Source organism: Hoplias malabaricus, chromosome 7 (assembly GCF_029633855.1).
Source record: "Hoplias malabaricus isolate fHopMal1 chromosome 7, fHopMal1.hap1, whole genome shotgun sequence".
NCBI lineage: Eukaryota > Metazoa > Chordata > Actinopteri > Characiformes > Erythrinidae > Hoplias > Hoplias malabaricus.
Genome location: NC_089806.1, coordinates 16,448,794 through 16,465,880, shown reverse-complemented (window position 1 = coordinate 16,465,880; position 17,087 = coordinate 16,448,794). Strand labels below are relative to the sequence as shown.

At 39.5% G+C, this 17,087-nt stretch overlaps 1 protein-coding gene across 2 annotated transcripts in view; it reads right to left on the bottom strand.

Moving 5' to 3' along the window:
* Nucleotides 1-17,087, bottom strand: part of LOC136702251 (MAM domain-containing glycosylphosphatidylinositol anchor protein 2-like) — a 224,236-nt gene that overhangs the window by 78,921 nt on the left and 128,228 nt on the right. For both annotated transcript variants that reach the window (XM_066677224.1, XM_066677225.1), the window contains exons 5-6: nucleotides 11,350-11,482; nucleotides 9,718-9,987 (exon numbers count right to left, since the gene is read on the bottom strand). In XM_066677224.1, coding sequence (XP_066533321.1) covers nucleotides 9,718-9,987; nucleotides 11,350-11,482 — 403 coding nt within the window. The remainder of the gene's footprint in view (nucleotides 1-9,717; nucleotides 9,988-11,349; nucleotides 11,483-17,087) is intronic.

The following is a 17,087-nucleotide window of genomic DNA, read 5'->3' as shown; positions in this document are numbered from 1 at the left end:
TGCAGCCAATTTACGTTTGATTGAAGAACAATAAGAAACAAATCATAATTATGCTCTGAAAGCTTCACTCCATCCCCTACATAGATTTTACATAGATTTGATAAAGAGCACTAGCCACAACTAGCTATGTAAGATTAAGGGGCTATACAGTACACATCATCAGAGGCAGTCACAGAACAGCACAAGATGGATATTGAACAGCACAGCTCTATACTGATAGAAATAGAATGGGATAATACTAATGTGATCAGGGCACTTCTCTACAGCAGCACAGCACAAATAATTAGATTTTATAAACTACAAGATGTATACAGGCTTTCTGACTGAGAGCCCTCTCAGTGTCTTTGTTCCTCTCTTCTATAATCCTGCTTTCTCCATTCTGCACCCTCCTCTCACTCTCTCTCCATGAACTCTGTCTATTTCTTTACCTAGAAATACAAACTGGTTGCAATTATATTATTATTATTATTATTATTATTATTATTATTATGCATAAACTAAACATACAATAATGAAGTAAAAAAAAGAAATACAGGATGGTCACTCTTTCTCTCTCCCTCCTGTCCCTTCTCCTGATCTAATTGCCCTGTCAGGGACAGTCTCCTCCTGACCTTGCAGTTTTGAACCGAAGTGTTTGTGAAGTGACCCCTGGGTTTTCTACCAGATTATCAGCAGGTACAGATTAATAACCTCCACAGGGACAGGTGGCTGTCTCTATCTGACCCATGATTCTGTCAAGGATAGGTGAATGAACAAGTGAGAGGTTGTTTTCAAAAAAATGTGAAAGACAGAATGTAGGAACTAACAGACAGAAGAAAGATGAAATAAGGGAATGAGGGAAAGAGTGAGGTCTGTTACAACAGAAAAGTAACTAGAGAGAGAGAAAGAGGGAGAGAATATATTCATTCATTCATTGTCTGTAACTGCATGTCCAGTTCAGGGTCCCAGTGGGTCCGGAGCCCACACGGAATCACTGACGCAAGGCAGGAACACACCCTGGAGGGGGCGCCAGTCCTTCACAGGGCAACACACACACACATACACACATCTACAGAATTTTTTTTGAGTCGTCAATCCACCTACCAACGTGTGTTTTTGGACTGTGGGAGGAAACCGGAGCACCCGGAGGAAACCCACGCGGACACAGGCAGAACACACCAAACTCCTCACAGACAGTCACCCAGAGCAGGAATCGAACCCACAACCTCCAGGTCAGTGGAGCTGTGTGACTGGGACATTACCTGCTGCACCACCGTGCTGCCCCTAGAAAATATATATTAATTTACACAATAATTCACCACAGACACGTGTGCTTTCTCTACCACAGTGGTTTCTTCTCTCTCCTGCTTTAACAGAAATACACAAGTGACAACTCCTACGTGACTAACCTCCTTATCGCTCATCACCAACAAGTCCAGGCACATTCTCCAGGCAACGAGGACACCCACATCACATCACATGACCCTGAGAGCATCAGACGTGTGTCCAGTCTAACCACGCTAGGCTTTCCATTTCAGCACCTCTTTATCCAGACAGAAAAACACACAAGCTTTGGCCCAAATGCTTTTCCAAAAGCTATTCCAAAACAAATCTGATGGTGTCCATTCACATGTTGATTTACAAGCTGGACACAAAGCTTTTAACAAAGTGCACGGCAAATAAAGGATTGGAATTATTTATTGTGCCCCCCCACCCACCCAATTTGGTCACAACCCAAAATGTGAGCAGCAGGAGGTTCTCCTTATAAATAAAACCATTGCCTCAGCTGCCTCACTGTGGAGCAAGAGAGAGTCTGTCTGTTTTATCTCATTTAAATGTCTGAGGCTCCATTTGTAATATTCCTACCTTACATTGTCTGGGGTGTCCTCAAGGAACTGTCATGCGAGACAGAAGAGCGGAACCTTGGCTTGATAGGGAACGTTTGATACCAACTGCGTGGCTCATTTCCCAACATTGAGCGCAATTGAAAAACCTACATTGTTTAAAAAAAAGTGCGAGTGAAACATACTTTAAACAGGGAACTGTCAAAGCATTCCATTTTGGTAGACCAAAGAGATGGGTTTCCAATCTCCTCATGTCGCAGAGTGCCTTGGAAACTTTTGAAAATGGTGGCTGCCACGGCAACCGATAGCTTCAGAAGACCGATGAGGCGGGCTTCTATTTTTTTCTGCTCAGGCTGATCTTATTAGAGAGAGAGAGAGAGAGAGAGAGAGAGAGAGAGAGAGAGAGAGAGAGAGAGAGAGAGAGAGAGAGAGAGAGAGAGAGAGAGAGAGAGAGAGAGAGAGAGAGAGAAATAGGGAAGACAATGCCAAACATGGCTGTCTGAGGTGTCCTCCACCAGCCTGAAAATTGCACCAGGAATTGACCTGCTTTTTTGGATAGGCTGGCTCTTCTTGTCCAAAGTGTGGATCATGATGGAGGGCCTTTCTGGAGCCAGGAGCTTGCAGGGGAGCAGGAGGACAGGGCCAAGCTGAAAGTCATCCCAGGCTGTCGGGAAGTGTGGACAGAAAAGCCACCATCTGCTGAGGCCAGATCTGCCCAAACACAGACAGGCCTTTTGGCAGCACCGCCCGGAGAGGGCTTTTCAAGGACTGCCGTGATAAACAACAAGAGACGCTTGCATACACATGCACGTACACATATGCACAAACCCAACAACACACACCCACGCACAACACACATTAGGCCTTAACACTCTGAGCACCGTGTCCTCACACTAAAATATATATGCTCACGTATATAATACATATTTCTTAAAGTGGCAGTGATATTTTTATTTATTTTTTTTCCAAAACCAGTAGTATTCCTGAGAAGGGAGGAGACAAAATATTATAATAAATGGCATCAATGCACTGGAGCAACCTCTGCAAAGACTGATATTTTAATTCTACTGACAGAGTTGCAGGGTAGGGTTTCACATGAGTTTTCTGGCCATGACCCCCAATTTTACATATTAATGTCACATGCACACCTTTGCTGGGCACCAGAGCAACACTGGCGTTCCTAAAGTACGTTTTGTGTCATGTAAAACAAAAGCTGTGCAGCTATAATTAGGTCAGATGTGTTGGTGTATTTGTGTCATATTTCATGAGTTGCTGTCAGTTGATTTTTTTTGCTATGACCATCAAAATGAAGGCCTAATGTTTGGTTTTAGAGAGCAGTACTAATGTAAACAAATGGGAAAGATGGCTCAATTAATCTCCTCTCCCTGAAGAGAGCCTTACAACACCCAGAAGCACAGAAGCCCACCTCTTCTTTGTGTCAGAAGCATAAATGATCACACTGTATAGCATAATGGGGAGGAAAAACTTAAACTAGTTTAGCCACATTAACATTTTCATCATAAGATCAAATTATTAGCACATCATACTTTAATGTGTTTCTCTGCTCTTCTGAGTTATTCATACCCAGATCATACACAAGCTTCAGTAGTCGTCTTCGTTCATATGTGTGTTGTTTTAGTGTGTAGGAGACTACAGACAAAAACACATTCCGTTGCCTCAATCTTTTCCCCTGTTTACAGCTAAATAACCTGATCCCACAGTCTCTGTGCTCTGAGAGTGGAACAGATTCGTGGAGGATAATGATTTATCTTGACTGTCTGCTTAAATTATTGTTCTGGTTTGGCTTAAAGTTGAATAAAGTAGTTCTCCTTGTCTGAAAGTGTGAGTGATCAGTGAGAGTGGTTTCCACGCTGCTGCGAAGCCAATGCTGAATCACAAATGTCTCCTTACACCCTCCTTTTGGCACAGTCAGTCATAAAATAATGGTTTGTGCATTCGCACATTGTGTTGTATGTTGAAAATTATTTTAGTGTGCTAAAATTAAAGGTTCAAATTTCCCTTCGACTTAGCATTAATTTATTCTGTATTATTCATTTTGTTATCTGAGATATGTACTATGTAGGGAGTCAGGTGCTACTTTGGGACATGGCTCGAGCTCCTCTACTGACTGACAGACGAACAGAACTCTGTTTACAACCGTGACATGGATAAATGGGTCAGGGATCCATAATTGGCGCAGCATGTAGTGTCGCAGTCACATAGCTCTGGGAACCTGGAGGTTGTGGGTTCAAGTCCCACTCTGGGCGACTGTCTGTGAGGAGTTTGGTGTGTTCTCTCAGTGTCTGTGTGGTTTCCTCCAGGTGCTCCGGTTTCCTCCTAGAGTCCAAAAATACACATTGGCAGGTGGACCATAGCCATAGGTGTCCATGTCCATAGGTGTGAGTGTGTGTCACACTTTGAAGGACTGGCACCCCCTCCAGGGTGTGTTTCTGCCTTGCTCTAAATGATTCTGGGTCGGCTCCGGACCCACCGTGACCCTGAACTGGACAAGTGGTTACAGACAATTAATGATGAACTTCTAAATGTGGACTACAAGTGTTGACAGAAACAATATAACAATTTGAAAACCACAGTTTAAATTGGAGTGTAACAAATAGGTACCTGATAAAATGAGCATGTCTGTTTAGGCTCCAGTAAAATACATTAATGTTGAGCAAAGCTAGGCTAAAAACTATGTTTAAGCCATACTAAAGTAAACACATGAAGACACAGCTAAGTGTGTCCCAATTTTTCTCTCAGCTCCAACCCTTTGAATACTTGAAATCTCGCGCTCAGTTTTTCTCACTTACAACAACAACATCATCAAAAGCCATCAATGTGTACATTTCAAGGAAGGATTTAGGGCTAATGGCAAGCACTGGGATAGCATAAGATGGGATAGCAAAATCCTGGAAATTTCTGAAGATTTAGAAATCCTGCTCTGATGCATTTTTAGGCCCCAGGAAGATAAGTTAGAAGAAAAGAGGGTGGCTGGTCACTCTTATACAGCAAATAAATTTACATTCATGTTTTGTCATAGCTTGCTATACAAACATTTAAATAGCTACAGTATAACTGACGGTCTACCAACTCAGCCAGTGTTTTATCTGTTGCTCAACACTACTGTTTATGGCAGCCACCCTCAGTGCCCATGGATCATTTGGGGTAGGTGCCTTGCTCAAAGGTACCTTAGCCAAAGACTGAGGGAGAACACAGTTTTGTTCCATCACTCCCTATGCCATCGTATTTTCCTGCCAGTTGAGTACTCCCATCTCTGCTTCACAAATTTTTAGGTCATGGCTGCACAAAAAGCTTCCAGGTTGGGGATGTGGTTTAACTTTCCATGTGACATGATGCTAATTCCATGAAATGCAGGAAACTACGCAGGACAATGGCTCAACAATAATGAATAGATACAAATAACACAGAACATGTTTGATGTCAGATGCTCCTCCATCACTAGTGATTAGTGTTTTACTGGGCTCTATTTTATATATTTAAAAACCATAATTCATTGTCTGTAACCACTTACCCAGTCCAGGGTGGCAGTGGGTCTTACACAGAATCAGTGGGTGAAAGGCAGGGACACACCCTGGAGGGGGTGGTCGTCCATTAAACGGTGACACACACTCACACCTATGCACGGACAGACATTTTATGAGTTGCCAATCCACCTGCCAATGTATGTTTTGGGACTGGGGGAGGAAACCGGAGCACCCGGAGGAAACCCACACGAACACAGGGAGAACACACCAAACTCCTCACTGAGAGTCACCCGGAGCGGGACTCCCAAATTTTACAAATAAAAATATAGTAATTGGATAGTCCCTGGAGCTGTGTGACTGCGACAGTACCTGCTGCGCCACTGTGCCATTCCATTTTTAACTTGAAAACATGAAAATATGATGTTTTATTCATAAATAAACAAAATTCAATAAACATTCAAAGACAAGTGTAGCTGGACTGGAGGTAACCTGCTCCAGCTAATATCCAATTACTATATTTTTATTTGTAAAATTTGGGAGTCCATATTTGTGTCTACTGTAAAACAGAATCTAGGGCTGATTAAATGTAGAATGGGTTTAATCTCATTATCTGAACAGATTGATTTTCATCAGATGAAACAGGAGCAGTAGAATATTGACTAAGCCAAAAATGTCACAGACCATGGTGCAGGCTGCATCACCACAGAAGAGGTCCAAGTTTGACTTACTGTCCTTCTAACAGCAGTCACTTGATTCCCCTCCCTCCCTTTTGAGTTAACATCTAAATTTGATTAAGCATAGCTCCAGTTTAACAGAAGTTAACCTGTTTTTGTGAACCAGTTCCAAGTTTTAAGCAGAATGTATTTTTTGGTACTTTTTTCCTTCTGGTCTCCAGGGTGGACCTTGTCAGATATTGCTTGATGGCTGGCAGCACAAAGCAGCAAATGCTGCATAAGCTTCTCTCCACCTTGTGGCGAAATTCATAAACTATTACTTGCCTAATAGCATAAGTTCCCAGTTTAGTGATTAGCCTGACTGCCTTCACTTAATTGCTGTAATTGGCCATTTAACAAGTACTTGCACAGTAATATGCCACAGGCTTTGCCCTTCCAAGGCAAAAGAAAGCTATGGTATAGAATGTCATATACATCACATGCTGAGATGCCTAATCCCCTCTGCCATATATGGCCTTTTTCACTTATTTATTACTAAATAAAGTGATCATGAGGACTAGCTGAGCTAAAGATTAAGCAGTGTATAAAGGTTCAGAATTGGCGTTAAATGGTAGACTTTCTGTAGCTAAAAGGAATATTGAACAAATGACGTGGTCAAATATGTTGTGATACTTAATACATAATTGGGAGTCTCTGTCCTAATGCGGCTCATGCTCAAAGCTACAACTGAATCTATTATATAATGTATTACATATTCTGAGAATATATCTGTGCCTATTTATTGCCTGAAATCTTAATGCACTAGCGATGACTGGCCCTATACATTATGCTGTATGTGCTGAATAAATGACAGCTAAACTTATAGGACTGCATTTCAAACCTGGGCACTTCATAAAGGATAATTCCTTTTTAGGTATGCAGCAACTTTTGATATCCTTTATAAACTGAAGCAATACAATTTATGTTGATATTGCAGTTTGTTTATAGCTTATGACAATCTATAATAATAATAATCATACACAGGATAAGATGTAAAATATCCTATGCCAATTCTTTATGGCTTCTCAAAGGGCCCACTCCACTCTCTTCCTACCTGCATTGAAACCCTAACCCAAACCAATGGAGTTGCTGTGGCCATTTATGATTTGATCAGCAACCAGCTAGACATAACACCAAAGCTTACTTACTGGGCCCAGCCTTTTTTGTACCCATCTCAACCACTGCATCTCTAGTTCTTCCCAGTGTGCATCAGTTAAGCAATCTGACTAAGGCTTTAACTAGCCCCACTGGCACAGTTAAGGCATACTCAGTGCCACCACTTCCATGTGAACTTTACGCAATATATAACCGGCAGCTGCAATAACACAACACAGCACTACACTCACCTGTCTTGTCTTCCTCATACCTACATCACTGTGACAAAAGTAAAAAAAGATGCAGGTACATTTCTAATTATCAAATACAAACAAGTTAATTGTACTCTCAAAAGGTACAACAGTTGTCTTAAACCAACCATGTACATCAAATAATATTTTTTTCCAGGAAAGGGGTCATGATAGATTTAGCACCCCAATGATTATGGGGTAACACTCTATTGTCCTACAGGGGTACCACCTCAGTGACTTAATAACTTGAAAACTACCAGTGAGTCAAATGGATATGACTTCAAGGGTACAGCCCCAGTCACAGGAAAGGTACAAACTCCTACAAAGTGATTTGAGGGGTACTTAAGGGGAAACACCCCAGTCATTTTTTCCCCATGAATGTTCGCAGTACACTGAACATCATTCATGCTTTATTCCTTAATAACACAATGAAGACAAACTGCACTGGCCTCATTCTAAATGTGTTTTTTTTAAACAGCCCTAACAGGAACTTTGCTGGTGTGAGCAAAAAATACAGCAGCAGTGATTAGCAGGGTCAGCACACTAAGCAGCAACGAAGAGGCTTAGCTAGCTTACAATAGCACCTTTATTCCTGAAAGACTCTGGATGTGATAAAATAGGATGTGTTATAAGAAGTAGAAGGAGAATGTAAAGAAATGCTTGACATTAAGCTGGCATTAGCCTGAGGTAACTGGGTTATGCTCACAAAATAGGATTCTTTTTTCTTTATTACTATATTAGTGTTTTTCAACAATCTCTTCATTTATGTACAGGGCTGATGGTTTCCTTTGAACTGAGATCAAGGGTTCATCCTTAGAAGCCAAAGCTATCACAAGCTACAAAAAAAACCTGTTGTAATTTGGTGTTACTTCTCACTGATAGCTCACTGAAACAAGAACATTCTCTTGAAGATGAAGGCTATGAACCTTCAGTTCATACACTTCCCATTTTTTTTCTGCTATTTCTTAATATGAAAGAAACACAAATTCAAAACGTGAACACAAGCCTGCTGATACAAATGGAAACCTAAAGGACACATTTATTTAACTAATTTTGTAACCATGTAATCCTATTTATATAGCACAAAACAACAGTAAGAACACTACATTTCTAAGGGTTAAAGAAATGCCATGACATTAGCATGACATTGGCTTATATTCATTGTACAAAAAAAGTGCATCCATCCTTTCATCATCATAATTAGCAGCTTTTTCATGTTTCGTGAGTAGCTTTTGAACTGAGATCAAGGGTTAAGCTTCAGAAGTCACAGTCCTTACAAATGGTAAATTTTTCAAATATTTTTATAATTATCTCTCATTCATCTTGTTTGTACTCATGTGTTACAGAAAAAAAGCATCCTCTACATTTTGCATCATTTTGACTTTGAACCAAAAATGGGACGTGCAGACTTGAATCAAATGTCTATATAATTAACTACAGTACTATACAATTAAGTAAGCAATTATGTAAATACACTGTGGATTACTTAGAATTGTATTAGTGCTTCCTACAAATGCCTCTTACAAGGAATATCTTCAACATGTTAAAACATGTATTTCATTATTTCTTTTCAAAGTTTCTGATCAGGGCATGTCATTTCAAAGTTAATATGTAAAATCATATTGTTGTTGTTTTGGTTTCTTGTTTGGTTTAAGTTTGTAGCCACAGTTTTTAATATGATGGGGAAAAAAAACAAAGTGCAAATTAAAACTGGATTACCAACAGTTCTGGTTTGTTAAGGATGTCTGGTTTTGTGAGGCATATTTTAACCTACTTACCCACAATAATTTGATAAAATGTACTACTTATTGTATATATTGTAATTAACATATTATGCAGTTTAATTTTGGTGGGTTTAGTTTTTGTTTTGTTTTGGCCTAAAATTTGGTTTTGTATTGAGTCTGGGTAGGCCTCTGATGTACTGCAACCCTGAACAGTATAAAGAAGTTACAGAAAATGAATGAATGAATGAAAGAATCACTAGGAAATGCATTATGAAGCCAAGGAGCTTTCAAATAGCATATAAGTTGACAATGTATCATGCTGCTGCTGTTTCATTCTGTACATAAAAAAAAAAAAAACTTCGTGTTAGTCATTTGGTGCAGCGGCCACCCCATTCTCACCCCAACAGTTCCACCACTGGAATTACAATTAAATATAATCTCAAAACAGCAGCAATGCCAGACTTTTAGAGTTAAGGAACACCATGACATTAGGTTGGCATTAGCCTGAGGTATATTTAAAATATATAAATATATGCATATAAATTCCTTCATTATCATAATTATTATTCAACTTCCTTGTGGTTTGTGTGTATTTTTTGTGTTTCAGGATAAATGGAGCTGTGTACCTCGAACAACGATGGTGGTGGACTTCTTGGCTGGGTTTCCTACGTTGTTGCTGGCAATGCAGCTGTAGACACCGGCATCCTCTGAGCTGATTGCTGGCAGAGTGAGGGTGCCGTCCTTCACCACACTCTTCTCTGGGAGCTTCTCTGAGCTGCTGCTCCACGTGAGGGTGGGAGGAGGCTCTCCACCCGTTGCAATACATACCAGAGACACAGTCTGTCCAGGGTTCACCACGATGGGATCCTCCACCAGCAGCTTAATGGAAGGAGAGGCTGCAGGGCCAAGGGAAGATACAGCAGTTCAGTCTGCATATATGTCTATACATTGGACAGTGTTCAGAACATTCAGTAACATGCTGATATCCATACATATTACCTCTACCCAAATGCACACTAGCGCAAATCATACTATTACACTAAAAAATCAGCTTATTTTACAAACTGCATAAAGAAAAATGTTCATTTGAACACAATTATCTTGTTTGGCTTCATTCACTTGAATCACAGATAACAGCTCTTTTGGTTGACTATATATTCTTTTTTTTATTTTATTTTGTTTGTTGTTAATAATCTATGTCATTTTCTTGCTTGTTTAGTATGTTACCTGGTGAACTCATTGAGACTAATCTCTTGTGCTTAAAATACTATTTTGATTCTGGAATGCAGATAATTTAACACTTTTAACACAATTTCAAGTCCTCATTTAGTCTAAAACTACACTTATTTTGTGGCCTTTCATTTGCAACAATTACATATACTAAATGTTCCAACGTCCAGCAAACGCAATAGCAAATGTAAATGGATTTGACGCATAATCCCTTGCATGAAGTTAGTCCACTTTGAATCCTTTGATGCGAACAATGCAGTGCATTTGCCACGCATGTATTGTCTGATATATTTCAGCATGTTCCTTCAATGCTCTCAGCAGGGCTTGAAAAAGCCTGTTTTTGTACTGCCCTTCCATTATGGCTAATGAAAAAAAGTCACAGCTGTCTGCACAGGAACAGGCAGGAGGAGAGTAATGAATTTGTTTAACTGTGTAAAGTATACAAACATAAAGCTCAATCTAGCTATTACCGCAAGACTTCGATTACTGGCTAATTGATGCTTTTCCTTCATGTATTTTCCCTACGTTTACACAATGTCCCAAAGCAGTAGAGTCCAGCAAACAAAGCACATGTGAAAGTAGCCTATAAACCATTATGTCACTGATGCATGTCCTAGATCAAATCAATTAGCCCAAACAATTGATTGCTTTAAACTATGGTTTCAAATGTGATCCTGGCGTACATTTACTTTAAACACTAGAGTGTTTTCTCTACTCTAACCCTCACACTGTAGCTCTGGAAAGGTTTATTAACTTTGTAAATAGCCAGGACCTGTAGGAAGGTCTGAACTTTTATTACACACTTAACTCCACTAGTTTGGACTTCAGCTGATGCAGTTACAAGCCTTAGAATCTAATAAGCCAGGAAGATTTATTGGGTTAATTAGGTGATTAGGTGGAACATACTTGGTCTTAGAGCAGGGGAAACAGCAAAATGTCTAGGACATGGGATTTTCTATGAAAGGCCTCAACTATGTACATCTATCCATGACAGACAGCTCTAGCAAAAACTGGGGTTTGTATCTGACCTGTTTTATTGGTCAGTCTGAAGATGACCCTCCGGTCAGGGATGCCACACACGTTGCGTACGGAGGCGATGCAGCTGTAGTTGGCGTAGTCCTTGGGCCTTAGGTTCTTCAGCTTCAGGATCTTAGTCTCCCCCTGCAGCTCAGAGCGAGAGGCAGAAAGCAGTTTGCAAATGTGTGTTCTAGTGTTCCATCCTCCAAAACCAAAGACTTAAAAGAAGCAACGAGTCATTATTTACAACCAAAAGTGAATCAAACTATATTTAGATATGTGAAACTAGCATGAAATGAAGGATAGCATTGTTTTTATTACTTAAATGTACTAGTATTTACATGAGCCAGTTTATATACACCACAGAGCAGGTGTCCACAAGGAGCTACCCATGTTTAAATAGGCTTAGTAAAGAATCTGATATATCCAGCTCACCAGTGAAGAGGAATTAGTGGAGTGATTAATTGCTCATTTAAGAACTATTTACACCAATTAAATTTTTAATTGTAAAATGCGTTTATATATTTTTAAATGTAATACAACCTCTGCATTAAGCCTGATGCCTTTATTTTAACATAGTAATACATGAAAATATTTATTCCCTGAGCAGAGAATGAGCTCCTTATTTTACTTCTTACACGGCACTGTACATGCACTTAAATCAGGTTTAGCAGGGGTAAAATTCTACACAAGGGGGTGCCACATAAGAGCACTGCTTTGCATCCATGACACGGCTCTAATTTCTTGGCTGTCGGTACACAGTGTATTACAGAGAAATGAGGTATTCATCCCCTACCCTGGAAACACAACAAGGTGGAAACATTTGACAAAATTAATGTCCCGGTTAAACAATGAATTCTTAACTTCAGGCATTTTTAAAGGTTGTTGGAGTAATTAAAACCACTCGGCCACTATTTTCTCGAGGTGAGGCCGACTGCCGAAACAGTTAGCAAGGGCAACTGAGCAGTCCTTTATTATCTTCTTTCTCAGAGAAATAGCAATGTGACTTCAGTATGCTGATAAAGAATTTTAATCCTATTGAAATACAGCTCAATACAAATCTATATATATAATAATACAAAAATATTTTAACTAATTTCAGTTACATTATGCAGTGTAGGTGTTAATACTTGTAGAATCCTTAGTGTCAAATATTAAGCTGGTTCTGGAAACTGTGTTGCTTCACCTGTCCTCAGGGTCCACAAGTCAGTCCACATTTCAGCTGTAAACTAGCTTTTAGTTCACCTGTAGCAGGTACTCAGTGTTTAATGGCCTGTGTGGATGTGTGTGGGAGGTTGGGCTGGTGTATAAATGTGGACCCTTCACTGAGACCCAATAACAGGCTTGAGAAACCTAATAGTCCTAATAGCTTACACTGGATAAGAACTTTCTCATAGTTTCCACAAATAGGATTATATATATTAGCTTTAAATTAATTCCTCATGGTCTTTGTATATTTTATGCATATGTGTTATTGTTAATACTGCCTTTGCTAAAACATTAGTGACCATATAACCATGGAATGTGGCTGTGGAGAAGTGGAACCTCATTTTATACAATGATAGTCCAGAATATCTAGGATGAGCTAGAATGGCATTTGTGAACCAGACTTAATATCATTAGTTTTATTGTCACTGAACACCATTAACTCCTCACAGTTATGTTCCAACACCTGGCATCGAGCCTTCCTGGTGCATCAAGGCAGGTACTGCAACAAAGGAAGACTAATAACCTATTAAACAACTTCTTTTAAGAAGAAACGCTGGATGAGCAGCTGTTCACAAACTTTTGGCCACTCAGTGACTTTAAAATAAAAAGCACAGAGAACTGCTTCTACTGGGCACTTTCACTCTGACTCCAGCTACTTTTGTGATGCTCATAAAATTCTTAGTGCCAACGTCCTGAAAGCACAACGGTCCTTTGTTGCCAAATTCCCAGCTACAAGACACTAGAGAAATTACTGGGACATGCCAAGTCAACACTTTCTTTCTAAAGCATGTATCTACTGTAAGGAGAATCTCTCCAGACTACAATTAACCCTTTAACAGTAAGGAAAAAGAGCTATTTTGGTAGTTTAACACAGAATAAAGAGGGTTATGCAGCTACTTCCTTCATCCCCATGGCATAAACAATATAAACATTTCTTTAAATGTACATTAAGGGATTTAGAGTCCAACTGTGTGCCTATAAAGATTTTTAAATGGTACAAAACATTTAGTTTTCCAGATGAAATGTGCCCATTTTTAACCTTTGCAAAGGCAATTGCTTTACAATATAACAAACAAAATAAAAAGTACAATTAAAATGCTTAACACCAATAATTAAAATTATTATCTTGAAATGAAAGTATTAAACCACCCTCCAAAAGCACTGTGTAGTACAATTAATGTAATAGCTCTACAGTGGTATGTCTGTTTATTTAGATACATAAAAAACAGTTGGAGGTTTGGTCATAATTGTTTGCTTGAATCACAAATGACCATTTACAGAAATAAAACAAATGCAAAGAATATATTTCACATTTCATTTCCCTTTTATTACTGTGATGAAACAAATCAATAATGGACCCATAGTGATCTGAAAGCCATTCCAAAATATGTGCATGCTGACTCACTGAGATCACAATGCTTCTATTAAGAAAAGGGCAGCCTTATGCTGCATCTACTGAGACAGAACACAAACACAGAAGGTGGTTTCCTTTAATCTGAAATGTACAAAATGATGGCCTAACAAGGCCAACATTTCCAACTACAAAGTTTCATATACTTCATCAATCAGCCTCATTTATTGTTTTTAAACATTACATTTTCAGTGACCTGAATTCGGTTGTGCTCACCCACTGAAATGTCCATCCAAGTATAAAGTCAGCATGGAGCTTATCTTATACAGTGAGAGAAAAGACAGCAGCACACAAGAAGCTCCATTTCTAAATGCTGTTGCAATTCACTAAAAATATGTAAGAATCTGCTATTCTGAGGACAAAGTTTAAAGAGATAAACAGGACAACTGGAAATATTTGGTAGTATTAATTTGTCTAAGCTGTTCTCTTTTTCGCGGCACGGTGGCGCAGCAGGTAGTGTCGCAGTCACAGAGCTCCAGGGACCTGGAGGTTGTGGATCAAGTCCCACTGTGGGTGACTGTCTGTGAGGAGTTTGGTGTGTTCTCCCTGTGTCCGCCAAAAATACACGCTGGTAGGTGGACTGGAAACTCAAATGTGTCCATAGGTGTGAGTGAATGTAAGTGTTGCCCTTGAAGGACTGGCGCCCCCTCCAGGGTGTATTCCTGCCTTGTGCCCAATGATTCCAGGTAGGCTCTGGACCCACCATGACCCTGAACTGGATAAGCAGTTACAGATAATGAATGAATGAATGTTCTGTTTTTCTGATTTGTAAAAAAGCATAAACAAATATAACCAAACCCTGTTATTTGTTGTGTGTGTGTGAATCCCACATTTTGAAAGTTACTCTTCATCATTAGTTGAGGTTGATCAACCTAATTTATACTTGTCTTAAATGTGTGCACATGCAGGTGTTTTTATTATTATTTTTTTAAACACATAAAAAGTGTGCTGAGGAGAATGCCAACCGGGGTGGTGTGTCCAAATCTTAGTGTTGTTTTCAATAGTGATGTATTCATAGAAAAATGCAGAGCAAAAATTTCCAAACATGCTTTTTATATATAGAGACACACAACATATTAGCATAAAAATCTTCAATTCCTTATATAGTTAACTATGTCTAATGTAGATATTCTTGTGGCTCAACTACCCTGAGGCAGACTTTAAAGATGGGACAACACCAATTTCTCAGAATCACTCAGAATCAAATTTATTACTGACTATATGGTGGGTCAGAGAGGGTTAAAGTCTGAAGAAGCCATTTGAATGAGAAAATATGTTGCAATTCTTTCTGAGCACAAGGTTGATGATGTCCTCTCAGTGAGTCAGCTAAGACATGCTCTCCTTCAGGCCCAAACACATCAGCCTTGGACACTCATGAGCAGAAGACTAATTACAGCTGCAGACGGCCTGCTGCTGATAAGGTTTTACTGAAGACTGAGCAGATCGCCTGTCGCCGCTGCTTCACAAGCCAGCGATTGGGATTTTAATTTGCAGAAATGGAATGATAACTGCTGGTTGGATGGTATTGTGTCATGGCTGGGGCTCCATCGTGGTTTTCTGCTGATATGTGTTGATGACGGATGGGGGTCTATAGCCCAGTTGACTCTGAGTGTCTTTCAAGCCTATAAGTATCCAAACAAGACGGAGGCAGAAGCAGCAGGGTTGGTGGGACACATCTTTGATCTGGCTTCCCGCTCATCAGCACAGATTAGAATATCAGACAGACTGCAGTGTGCCAGGCCTCAGAAGGGAGATCTTTCACTGCTTTCATTTCCACATGATCATCCATCCCCAACAACATAATTCTATTAAAGCAGGAGCTCCCCTCTCTCTGTGTTTGGGGCTGATAGGGGAATGTGTGTTGTCTTTGGCATTTTGCCACCAAGTCCCTGATGGGGACTCGACCAGAATAAAAATCCATTTGTCAAAAGATCGAGTGGAGGAGATAGAGACGGAGAAGTATCAAAGATAGAGATAAAGAGAGTGAGACTGAGAGAGAGTGAGTGAGAGAGTAATTGACAAACACAGGAGGAGGGATAGAAGTGATAGAGAAAGACAGAAAAACAGGCAAGAAAGAAAATGCACTGCAAAAAAGATACTAGAAAAAAAAGCCCCTAAATATATGGAAACCAAATGTGTATTGCAAATGCAAATTTCCACATGAAAAACTGATATCAACACATTTTATCAAACATTTAAAATGTTTAGTTTTGTGTAGGTAAAAAAATATTTCTCATATTTCAAATGGTTATAACTACCATTATATACTTTAAATAGACATGACTAGCTTGTTAATACACTGAAAAAATATAATATGTAATATTTACCATTTAAATACTCAAGATGGATTGTTTTGGGGACAGATTTGTGAAAACAAGCTCCTACAGTCCATAATTGTTGGAAATATTTGGTTAATGGAATTTGGGGGTAGAAGCGAGTGTGGCCTAAGAAGATTTAGCCAAAGATTCTGTTAAACAACGAAATATCAGGAAATGTAAGCATGCGTTTATTTCTTATCGATTATTTAAGCTTTTTTAAATTCTGATAAATGTATGTAATTAAAGACATTAAAATACGCAAATACACCTTTATTCATATTTTAAAATATACATGAACAGCACTACATCCCTGATTCTGTCTTGTTTCAAGGGAAACTGGAGCCATCCATTTTGCTTTGGCTTTTGTAAGTTGGTGGGTTGTTGATTAATCCACATTTCTTCTGTGAGCACCGTCCGGTCTAGCCAGCTGAAGACTTCCTCCTGTGCTAACGTTGGAGATTGCTGATCCAGCCCAATTGAAGCCTCAGGCGTTTCAGGATTGGAGTCTAAGGAAGTACATTTGGCCTCTCTGTCTTTGGGCTGATAGAAGGCTCTCCTCTCTCCCCCATCATTCAGCAGGATTCTAGACAGTGCAGGCAACTGCTAGCTAACATTACAGAACTGGGCAGTTAGCATACCCCTCCAAGTGTGTTCAGCTGTCCTGTGGTGTTTTGTTAATAGCGGTCCAAATAAAGCTCAAGCTTGCTTCAGATGCCTAGTAGGAAGCATGAGTTGCCCTCAACTCCACAGTTTGTTTGCATAGTGAGTGAGGAAGTGGAATAGGTGATTTAAAAAAGAGAATTGACACAGA